This window comes from Glycine max, chromosome 20, assembly GCF_000004515.6.
Source record: "Glycine max cultivar Williams 82 chromosome 20, Glycine_max_v4.0, whole genome shotgun sequence".
Lineage (NCBI taxonomy): Eukaryota > Viridiplantae > Streptophyta > Magnoliopsida > Fabales > Fabaceae > Glycine > Glycine max.
The window spans coordinates 27,602,017-27,614,281 of NC_038256.2; the positions used below are offsets into that span (position 1 = coordinate 27,602,017).

Below are 12,265 nucleotides of genomic sequence, written 5' to 3' on the forward strand. Positions count from 1 at the left end.
AAGTTAACATAAAAAGCTAACAACATGATTAATAAGAATTAAGTTGTTTTTTAGATTTAATCTATAAATTTTAAGTTTAACCTAAACTTAAGCGTGTAATTTTTAATACAAAATACAGAGAGAAAAATCTCAGAAAAAAAGAACAATGCCAGCTATATTTACATCTCAAGCTCTTACTATCACGATTTTATCATGGTTAACTTGTGGACAGAGAAAAAAAAACAATCAACGTAATACATGCAAGTTGAACCAAACATTTCTTCAAAATAAATAAAATAAAATAACACTTTTCTTATTTTCCAATATTTCTTAATATACATGCAAGTCTGTATCACTTTCATTATAAAAGGCAGCACTATTTTTTCTCAAGTATTTTAATCTAAAGCCAGTCAAAAAATTTCCCATCGTTCAAAAACCAAAGAAAATCTCACATTCAAGGAACGTGAGTTACGTGGCTCACATGTAAACCAAAAATAAATCAAAATTTTTTTTCTTCAAAAAAAATAGCTCTCCACCTTGGCTCCTTCTGCAAAAACTAACGCACACACATCACAGTTTCTTTCGCACCACTAGCACTTCATTGAGTTCATTTCACAGTTCCTATTCGTACCAAATGACAACCACCAATACGAGTTTCTCTCTCTAGAACCACCGAAGCGAAGAAGAAGAGAGAAGAGAATCACGGTTTCGCCATGGACGCGGCATCGCAGCTCGTCTCCTGCGGAATCGATCCCTTCCATCGCGCCTCCTCTCCTTCCCCGCGCCACCGCCGCCACAGCAACCTCCTCCTCCTACGCCGTCGCTCCAGCCGTGTCTTCGCCGTCTCCGCCGAGCCGAAACCCGCCGTCAACGGAGCAAACTCGAGGCCGCCTCCGACCAGAGCCGTCAATGGCGGCGTCTCCACGGTAACTTCTTCTCCGATTCCGGAATTGATTCAATTTGAATCGGCTATTGTTTAATTGAAGCAAAAGTAATTAGTCTCGTGTGTGGTGGTGTTGTTGTTGTTTGTGGTGATTGTGGCAGAGAATTGGAGATGTTTCGAAGGAGATTAAGAGAGTGAGGGCGCAAATGGAAGAGGATGAACAGTTAGCGACGCTCATGAGGGGTCTTCGAGGCCAGAATTTGAGGGACTCGCTCTTCGCTGAGGACGATGTTGAACTTCGTCTTGTTGAGGTGTTGAAATTGAAAATTTTCCAGAATAGATATTATCTGCGTTTAATTTGATAATAATTTCTATTATTTGAGATTCTTAAGATATTATATTTGAGTTTAATTTAATAATTTCTATGCTCTGTTACTTAAGTTTCTTAAGGAATTATATGTATAATTCTGAAGGTAGTTATTATCAATGTCAACAACTTTTAAATGATTATATTGTTAAAAATCCTTTTGCACCGTCACAACACTCTACTTTAAATATACTTTTTAATATAAAAATATGACATTTTTCTTTTATTTTATTTCTTATAAAAATTTATTTTTTTAGTTTCTGCTTATAAAATGATATTATTTGGTCCTTTACGTTAGACTAAAACCACTTAATTTTTACAATTTTTAGAAATGATTTTACAAAAACTGAAATAAAAAGAAAGTTGCTTAAAAAATTGAACTTGTTTTGCATGAAAAGTGGCAAAAACTGTAAATCATTGATATGTTATGATTTCTGTCAACCAAATTTTCAACCATTAAGAAGTAAACTTGTTTGAACCTCATTTTTGATGAGGAATGTAACAGAAAATTGGTGTTTCGTAATGTAATGGTGTAGGTAGACGAGAGTAGTGAGTTTTTGCCATTGGTGTATGATCCTGCCAGCATTTCTGCATATTGGGGAAAACGTCCACGCGCGGTTGCAACGCGCATTGTGCAGTTGCTATCAGTTGCAGGAGGTTTTCTTTCTCGCATTGCCGGGGATGTGATTAACAAGAAGGTTAAAGAGGTAATTCTCCGAACGTCTTCAGGGAAAATAGCTTACCTGCATTCTTAAGCTCGTGATTGCTGACTTGCTGTTGCCTTTTTTCTTTACTTTGCCTGAATTATGATTGTTGTGTTATGTTAGTTCCTATGCTTTGGAGGAATTTTTTTATATTTTTAGAGCTTTTTTTCTCCTGTGGCGTGTACTATTTTTGGCTTCTAAGAAAGGATTAAAATTATTTTTTGTTTTCTTAATGAATTTTCGTAATTACTATAAATTCTTTAAACATATCTTTTTAATTAAAATCATTTGTTATTTTTTTAAAAAAAAACAAACAAACTAGCCCTAAATCAAGCACACTGCTGAATTGGCTTTTATCTTTTGACAGAAAGAGAAGTTTTATTATAAGAAATCCTCCAAAGTAAGGGATCTAAAAACCAGAAACAGAAAAGAAAAGAAAAAATGTAAATATATGTAAGAAGTTATCTAGTTTTCGAATAGTGATGTTCTCTAACAAAAGTATTTTATTCTGTATACAATACAATAAATATACAGTAACAAAATTAAAAGCCTTTTTCTAGTAGGTGGATTGATGGAATGGATCAAAGAATGCTTTAATGTCTTATCATAAATCATGTGATTCAGGTCTAATGATTTTGTATACAGTAAATATATAAATCAACTATATTAAAAAAATTTAAATATTATTTATAAATTATGTAAATTTTTGTTATATATCTAAATAATGAATAAATAGGGCTGTATACTAGTGTTCTAGTTCTGTATTTAAGAGCTTATGGCTTGAGCTTCTGTTGTGCATAGATAAATATTTAAGCTTCTTCGTAAATAGTAATGGTTTCTTTATAGTATTTGTTCAAAAATGCAATTTTTGAGATTACATTTTGGTTATTCTTTTGTCCTCTTTCCATAACCAGAATGAAGTTGCTAGGGCCATTGAGTTACGTGAAATTGTGACATCTTTGGGTCCAGCGTACATAAAACTCGGGCAAGCATTGAGCATTCGACCTGATATACTGTCACCCGTAGCAATGACGGAGCTGCAGAAGCTATGTGATAAAGTAAGCGTGTTGCTCCTTAACCTTTCTTTTTCTCTTCTGCAGGTCATTGTTTCTATTTTAAAACAAATTTAAATTGTCATACATAGCTTGTCATTGGGAGAATAGTGATCCAAAGAACTTCTTTTTGTTGGACAAGTGACTTCAATAACTTAAGAGGGGTGAATTAAGTTTCAAAATTTTCTCACTAAGAAACTTTAACTTCCTTTTAAATGATAGACTTAGAATGCAGCAGCATAAGAAGAAAAAGCAATTAATGTGATAATATTCTTTTAACTGCGCAAGACAAAATAATCTGCAATAAAATAACTGAGATAAGGGAAGAGAGAAATGCAAACTCAATTTATACTGGTTTGGTCACTTCCCGAACTTGAGATTTTCCACTATCTCTGTAAATCCTTTATAGACTTTGAACATACTTTGGGATCCCTCACCCTTGTGTTCTATATTCTCACAATCCAAGAGACGATCAGTCTCTTGATTACAACTAAGTTTATGAGATGAACAAAAAATATTTCTCTTCTTTAGAGTAGATGATACAAATTGAAGATCCTAGAAGAATTCTCAATAGATTTGCAAGTGTTTGGGCAATAGTTGTTTAGAGAGCATTTTCCAATTAAGTTCTCTTTGAACATCTCTCTCTTGCTTTTTGAAGTCAAACACATATATATAGATCTATTGTGTCTTTTCAAAATGATTTGAAGAAATGTGTCTTTTCAAACAATTTTTTTGAAATTTTCTCACTGGTAATCGATTACAGGTTTTTGATAATCGATTACACAGTTGAGGACGAGCCCTGGTGCAGCGGTAAAGTTGTGTCTTGATGACTTGTTGGTCATGGGTTCGAATCCGGAAACAGCCTCTTTGCATATGCAAGGGTAAGACTGCGTACAACATCCTTCCCCCATACCTTCGCATAGCGAAGAGCCTCTGGGCAATGGGGTACGAAGAGAAGAGATTACACAGTTGTATTTTTGAAAGGTCATGAATTTTCAAAGTATTTTCTGAAGTGTCGTGACTGGTAATCGATTACAAACATTTGGTAATCGATTATAAGATTTAAAATTCAAATTTCAAAATCCTTTTGAAAAACTCATTTGAAATCTTGTCTCTGGTAATCGATTACCAGTGCCTTGTTTTGTTTGAAAATAACTGTTTGAGGCCAAAATTGATCAACCAGTGAGATTCTTTTAACAAATAAACTAAGACCTTATCTTTTTCTTGATCTAGTTTGCTTGATCTTGAATTAATCTTGAAGCAATCTCTGTTTGCTTAACCTTGAATGTTTGTTGAAGCAATCTTGTTTGATTATACTTTGACATCATAAAAAACCTATATTCCTACATTCACACCTTTAACAATTTGATTTGTTGATTTATTTCTACAGTCAATCTGAGCAGCTTAAAAACAAATACCTATTCTTCATTTCAGAAAAATGAAACATAGTTGGACTGGTAGCATATTCAATATTTAGTTCTAATTTCTGAAATAACTTACCATATTACTTCTGTTAGCTTATTTAATTAGGTAGAACCAAGATCACTACATATAAGAATTATAGTCTGAGTATTGTAAATATTGAAAATTATTAGCGATCACACAATTACTTTTTGATTTCTGATGTTGTAAGTTATTCCTTTTGCTGAGACTCCTTTGTTCTTGATGGGGGTGGGGGGATACCATAAAATGCAAAGGTTCCTTCATTTGCAGATGATGTGGCTATGGCTCTAATTGAGGAGGAGCTTGGTCAGCCATGGCAAAACATCTATTCTGAACTATCATCTTCTCCCATTGCAGCTGGTAGCTCTTCAGACAACCAGTTAGATATATTACTTTCTTAGTAGAAAAGTACCGTCTCTCGGGGCTGGTTTTTTATGTTAATTAATCAACATGTATCTATCTTTTTGTGAAACCTATGCAGCATCTCTTGGACAGGTATACAAGGGTCGCCTAATGGAAAATGGGGATTTGGTAGCTGTTAAAGTGCAAAGACCTTTCGTTCTTGAGACAGTTACAATTGATTTATTTATTATTAGGAACCTGGGTTTGGCTCTTCGAAAGTTTCCTCAGGCAAGTTAAATTCTTGTGAGCAGAGACTTAAAGTAATATCTGTTTATTTATTTCATAAAAATGACACTTGGTAGCAGAAAATTGGTGATACTAAAGTAATTCATCATTACAAATGTCTGTTTCTCAATCCAACAAGTTTTTACCTAACATTTTGCAGGTCTCCATTGATGTGGTTGGGTTGGTTGATGAGTGGGCTGCTCGATTTTTTGAGGAGTTAGACTATGTGAATGAAGGTGAAAATGGAAACCGTTTTGCAGAAATGATGAGGAAAGACCTACCACAGGCAAGTCTTTTAATTGTTAATTTGTTTTCTTTTTTTTACCACTTTTAAATTTTAATCATGTATAAATCATGCTTGTTTTATTTCAACCTCAATATATGGTGAATCAGATGGTGGTAGTGGTAGGAGATGCAACCATTCTCTTTGCTAGGCTTGTACATTACAACAAACTTCTTAATTCACTGGATCATCTTCCTTACTATAATCGGCTGCTGTCCAAGGGAAATTCCATGTAATTATTTAACATCCCCTGGCTACTCCTACTTTCGCTTAGAAAAGGGAGAATATAGATATTTAATCTAGATGGACTACCTCTAATACCATTAATTTGACTTAATGGCTAAAAAAAAATGACCCTTCTAACCATCTAAAATTTCTAGTAAGTTTCTTACACCACAGAAAAAACTAGTAGTCTGTTGTCTCTAATAATAGGACCTAAGAGCACAAGAAGTATATTCAAAATCTTAACTTCCCAATTTGGCCAAACTAGACTGCATGAGCATTCATACAATCATACTGCCTCTTCTAAAATCTTTTGCTTTAGATTTGACAATTTCTAGGTTAAGTTGTGCCATTAACCGAAAAACAAAAATTTGACAATCGATATTTATGGTGTCTATGAATGCTTCATAGGCAGATTAGTTATTTATTTTTCATTTTTTCTTTAGCATTTTTGGACTGGTTAAGGATGTATATGTAGCTACAAGAATGTATATTTAATTTCATTCAGTGTATGTGTACTCTAAACGAAGTGGTGTTTTTATTTGATGGCAGAAAAATTAAAAGCAAAGAAACAAGGCTGAGTTTTATCAGGATGGAATAATATTTCTATTTATTAGGCCTCCATATCTACTAATGGCCAAGGCACTGCTTGTATATGCTTAATGACTATGTTCAAACTGAGAATATTAATGCTATATTTTCTGGCCATTAAGTTACAAATTTATTGTACCTAATAGATGTTCAGCTCATAAACAATTGTTAATGTGTTACATCTTTTCACAACCAATCATCAGTATCTGGCTATCTGCAAATAGTGTTTGATGGCATTTGAAGAAACAACTTAATTAAAAATTGTCAGGACAACATGCATGCCAAAACTTTTGTATTATCTCTTAGAATTGTTCCCAAATAATAAGAGTGGTCACAAAGAGAATTTTCTTGCTTTTTCTAACAGTTTTAGTTTCAGGTTGTCATACCAAGAACCTACCATAAATATACATCAAGGAGGGTTCTTACGACAGAATGGATTGATGGAGAGAAGCTGTCACAGAGCACAGAAAGTGATGTTGGAGAATTGGTTAATGTTGGAGTCATCTGCTATCTAAAACAGGTGATTTTGGTGCTTTCAGCTGGCATTATGCATTAAAATCGCTGAGCTTTCAGCTAACATTTTTTTTTAAATGCAGTCATTGTGTATCATCCATCTTGTATATCTGAGTGTTTTTCCTTACAATTCGTTTACTCTTTTACTAAAATTTCTACACATTTAGTAGACCATTGTATATTTTAATGGGATGGTAAACCCAAACTTTGGTCCATGTGTATATCACTATATCGTATTGATTATGGTATTGCAATTTGCAAGTTTGGCAGACAGTATTGTATTCCAAGAAAATATTGATATATAATAAGTAAATTCTGCCTAAACTATTATATTTTTGTATTGATTTATTTTCATTTTATTTCAGCTTCTAGATACTGGATTTTTTCATGCTGATCCACACCCGGGAAATTTGATCCGCACTCCTGATGGAAAACTTGCCATACTTGACTTTGGTAAAAATCATTTCTGTTATAACTGGTAGTGAAATCTTGTATATTTGTAAACTACTTTTTTTCTCGTGATTAGGAGAGACAAATGCAGCTTCTTGTTCTTTTAATGTTAGGTTTACTGTCCTAAATCTGATAATATTTGTCGGCAAATAAATTATTCTAAGAAACTATATATTTTCTTCATATCAATATATAATTATGGGGATATTTTTATAGCACCATTTATCTTCATGGTTCTCTTAATTTTCTATTTCTTATCCTGAAATGAAAATATTCACTCTGTTCTTTCTATCTATGAAAAATGAAATACCCATTCCAGACCAGGCAATGAATGCAAAAAGTATCTGGTTCAATTGGTTAACCATTAATTAGATAAGATTTAGAATAATATTAACAAAAATTACATGAGATTTAATCTTGAAAGATTCTTTGTACGGGATAAAGCATAATATCTTATTGGGTGATAATATATATGTTAATATCTTTCAGATTTTGTTTGTGGCTTATCTTTAAACAATTAGACAAGTGTGCTTTATTTGCAACTGTGCCTGGGTATTATTCTTCAGAGTGGTTCTGTTTACATGAACAACTATATTTCTTAGGTTAAATACTTTCGTTCCTAGATCCTAATCATTGTGATAAATGATGGAAGTTTTATGTTGCACCCAGGGCTTGTTACAAAACTGACTGATGATCAAAAGTATGGAATGATCGAAGCAATTGCTCATCTCATCCATCGGGATTATCCAGCCATAGTAAAAGACTTTGTTAAACTTGGTTTTATTCCCGATGGAGTCAATTTGGAGCCTATCTTACCAGTTCTTGCCAAGGTTTTTGATCAGGCCTTAGAAGGTGGAGGGGCAAAAAACATCAATTTTCAGGAGCTGGCATCAGATTTAGCTCAAATTACCTTTGATTATCCTTTTAGGATACCCCCATACTTTGCCCTTATAATTAGAGCTATTGGGGTTCTGGAAGGGATAGCTTTAGTAGGAAATTCTGAATTTGCCATTGTTGACGAGGCTTATCCTTATATTGCACAGGTATAATAGTCTGTGGAATTTTTGGTTGCTTGTTTCATTCTTTAAATATTGGCTTCTATTATTTGCCAATGGGCACATGTTGGTGTTAAAATTTCTGTATAATTCATCGCTGAGTTTGCTTGAAAATTTGAGGTTTACTAGACGCAGATAAGATTATTCGTTGGTTTTGATTTCAATGAACATAATCATGAACAGCATGAAAGGGATAATTAGCACGATTTTGTTGGGTTATCATAGTTAAAATTGTATCATTCAATGGAAAAAAGAATGAAGACAATGGCATATGGATTGGATGGAAAAGTTTCTGTTTAGTGTCTGGAAATAAAGGGTGAACATTGTTTAAGTTTGAAATGTTCCTGGTTTAGAGAAAGGCATGAGTCAGGAATAACAATTTTATACAGAATGCATGAGAGGAAAAACAACTTTTGAGTTTTGAACACAATAAATCTCAGACTTTCAGTTTTGTGAAATATGATGAACACTTCATCGAAATTTTCTACAACTATCATTATTGACTGACTTTATATTGTTTTCATTTGACACAAGAATGGATTTTGACAGTCTGGTTAGTTTCTTTGGACACTAAACCACTATGATTTTGCATGACCACACTTGTAACTGGCTTCTGTTATTATATTACACTCTTTTGATTCTTCTGAATAATCTGAATTGATATTCATCACATTCTCTTATAGAGGCTCCTCACAGATGAATCTCCTCGGCTAAGGGATGCTCTGCGTTACACTATATATGGGAAATCTGGGGTTTTTGATGCTGAAAGATTTATTGATGTCATGCAAGCCTTTGAGAATTTTATTACTGCTGCCAAAAGTGGCGGTGGAGAGAACATGAATGGGAATATGGCTGAACTTGGGATTCTTTCTACTAGTCAGTCAGAATATTTGTTGCCAGGATTCCAATCTGTCATTCCTCTATCACAGCAGCCAGTGCAAACAAGGGCAGCTTTAGCGTTTTTGTTGTCTGACAGGGGGAATTTTTTCCGAGAATTTCTTTTGGACGAGGTACTTTCTAGAAGCATTGAAGAAACTTATATATTGTGATTGTTAGAATACATGGATATCCATAAATATCTTATCATGTCTTAGATTATCCTCAATTATTATTAGTTTACATATTTCCTTGTCATGATTTGTTTCTTTAATTAGTTAGGATTATGATTAGTATAAACGTGTTAGTGCTCTCGGTTTTATAAACATATCATCACATTGCTCTAGATTTCAATTCATAACAATGTGTTTTTTTCATCTCTGTTCCTACCTCTATACCTAAAATCACATATTTTCATATGATAATTATCAATGTTTTTTTATACAGCTCCCTATCTTGTTTGCTTTGAATCTTTCTAGATGTGAAGGAATTTAGTTATTCTACTCTTTCTAGAATATACTGACTTTCACCTTCTCCCCCTTGACTCTTTTTTTTTTTGTTTAACTGATCCTACAAGTAGGCATATAAGTATGAATCTATAGAACAGCCAGCCATTATGTTTATCTAATGACTATATGTGAGAGTGAGATGATTGAGCCAATTTGGTGGAAGTTACTGAAATTTGAATGACTGCTAATTCCTCACTTCTGTGCATTTGTGGAGTTTATGGTTTCTAAATATTTGACTAACATTATTGCTAGTGGAATGCAGATCGTCAAGGGCATCGATGCAGTAACAAGGGAACAACTGGTGAGAGTAATGTCCTTGCTAGGAGTTCAGAATGTAACCCCTGTTTTCAGCATGGTACCTACAGTGGGACCCTTTAAGCCTGCGGCTCTTATACCCACCATAACTGAAGAGGATGAAGTTATATTGAACAATGTCCAGATGGTGGTGGAGTTCTTGACTGCTGGAAGTTCCCTATCAAGAACATCTGGTCAGGTAATGAAGAATTCACTGCTGAAAGTCATGATTTTTATTTTTGTACTCTTTGCAGTGGTTCTTTTCAACAAGAGAAATTTTAGCAACACACTTTTTAACATACTCTTTTAAATACACTCTTTGTTATAGGTCAAAATTTATTGAAAATCACAAATTTAGGTGGGTTTCACTGCTTATTTAATGAGCATCCACTCATAATTTTGTAGTTTTCAATAAATTCCAACTAATAATAAAAAATGTTAGAAAAAATGTGCTAAATATTAGTGCGTTCATATTTTTGTCAGCTAAAAAGGTTCGACATACTTATTTATCCATCTATTTGGTTGTGGGTGGCCATAGGCACTGAATATTCCTCAGATTATCCAAGAGCTTCTCCCAGTGTTACCAGGCATCTCTGTTAAAGTGCTTCCGGAGGTTGTTAGCAGATTATCTTCTCGGGTTTTAGCACGATTAATTCGTGATACATTTTTGTAAGAGAATTCTGTCTACCTTACTGCACACAATTGTGTATATTTTGACAGTTGTTCAAAAATTGTATATATGACCATTATTTTACATATTTTCATGTTGCAGAAAATTCTTAATTACATATTTTACATATTTTCAAAACTCACTTTACCTCACTTAGCATATGCCAAGTTAAATATATGGGTTATTGTTGTTATAAGGTTTGTGTGGTCGTTGAAAGGAATAGTAGAAGGGAGATTTTCTAGTTTGAATTTCTTTCACTAACATTTCCAACAAAATTAACAACTAATATTGGTTGATAAAAAAAAGGGTATGTGGGCTATTATTTTCTTTTATTATAAAAGAAAATATTTTTAATATTAATAATAGTGAATTGTATACTTGGGGGAAGAGAAATTGTAAATTGCATTCCATGTTATTGTCATGGATGTTACTTAATGGGCATGATGAACACATGGCAAAATTTCATACTAGGGCAGAAAGTACAATTATAGGATCACAGTTTGAAAGAGTTTCTCTTTATTTTCTCTCTCTTTTTCATGGGAATTTCTTCCTACACTAGCCCAATTTCTTCTACATCTGGCATATGGAGTCAAAAGTCAAATTTGTCTCTCACTTAAAATTTGAAATACGAAATCTCATGGTGGACTAGGATCATGATAATTGGGATTGACTGAATACTATTTAATATTTGTATACACTATGACTGAGCACTATTTAGTATTTGTATTATTTGATTGACGATGTATATGAGTATGGTTAACATATGCATTTATTTAGTATTTGACTATTATGTTCAATCGAAAACAATATGTTTATTACGCAAATATGATTAGAAAGTGTTGCATGCATTATCCATGACATTACAACTACATAAGTTACAAACAAGTAAACAATAAAAAAAATGTTCTATCTTCTCCTAAATCAACATGTTGTGTGGTCAACCTCATGTAATTAGTATACTTGTGCATTCGACTAATATAATGATTAGGTCAATTTTTTGCTTGATAATGACAATGTGGTGACCATAGCAAAGCTATTGGCAGCATGGGACAACCATCTCTTAGAAATACTTGTTACAATGACAAGTACACATTCAAATGTTCATAAACATGCTATAATACGAAAATCAACGAATGTCGTTATCATTGCTATACTTGAACAAAATGATTGTCATATACATGACCAATACATATAATGCGATGAACAGAACTATCTCTCGATGGTTGACTTCTAAGAGGGAAAACATCATGCTTTGGTGGAGAGAAAGAAAAAGAAGGATGATGTTATACCTTGATGCAATGCCATAACTCATATCGGTAATATTCATCGACTTATCCATTGTTACCTACACGTAACAATTTAAATAAGTATTATTAAAAAATATTATCCATGAATACATAACAAAAAACTTATATACCATGGATAATCTATCAACAAATAGGGATATCTTTAACTGCTCATATCTATCAATGCGAAACCGACACAACAAGTTAGTTGCCTCAAGGAACACAATTTTCACTGCACTCATCAATGTTGAATCTCTGCCAGTAACAATAACTTGAGGGATTACACCACATCTCATAAAAATATTCTTAAACTGTTCAAGAGCCCAAACAACATTGTTTATATGTTATCCCTCCAAATAGGCAAATGCAACTCAAAATGTTATCCCATTAGGTGTCACACCAACTATGTCAAGTAAAGACAACATGTATTTGTTTGTTTTATATGTACTATCTATGAGGAA

General features: G+C 33.2%; 1 protein-coding gene across 2 annotated transcripts; it reads left to right on the forward strand.

Annotated features, from left to right (window-relative positions):
- The first annotated feature begins 381 nt into the window (after positions 1-381).
- On the forward strand, positions 382-10,604 carry LOC100805603 (uncharacterized protein sll0005). Of its 2 annotated transcripts, none has more exons than XM_003555661.5 (13): positions 382-905; positions 1,024-1,173; positions 1,766-1,936; positions 2,848-2,991; positions 4,683-4,788; positions 4,910-5,058; positions 5,216-5,341; positions 6,528-6,671; positions 7,030-7,117; positions 7,784-8,157; positions 8,853-9,179; positions 9,817-10,047; positions 10,387-10,604. In XM_003555661.5, exons 1-13 carry the CDS (start codon positions 693-695, stop codon positions 10,519-10,521), a joined length of 2,358 nt encoding a protein of 785 aa, XP_003555709.1. In that variant the 5' UTR covers positions 382-692; the 3' UTR covers positions 10,522-10,604. The 2 variants fall into 2 exon arrangements, with proteins under 2 accessions (XP_003555709.1, XP_014628348.1); XM_014772862.3 differs by having other exon boundaries at positions 423-905; positions 10,332-10,604.
- Positions 10,605-12,265: the final 1,661 nt, after the last annotated feature.

Coding starts and splice junctions, on each gene's coding strand:
- LOC100805603 (XM_003555661.5), top strand. CDS start 693: ATGGACGCGGCATCGCAGCTCGTCTCCTGCGGAATCGATCCCTTCCAT. Junction 1,174..1,765: donor TTGAACTTCGTCTTGTTGAG/GTGTTGAAATTG, acceptor GTAATGGTGTAG/GTAGACGAGAGTAGTGAGTT. Junction 5,342..6,527: donor TGAGGAAAGACCTACCACAG/GCAAGTCTTTTA, acceptor TTTTAGTTTCAG/GTTGTCATACCAAGAACCTA.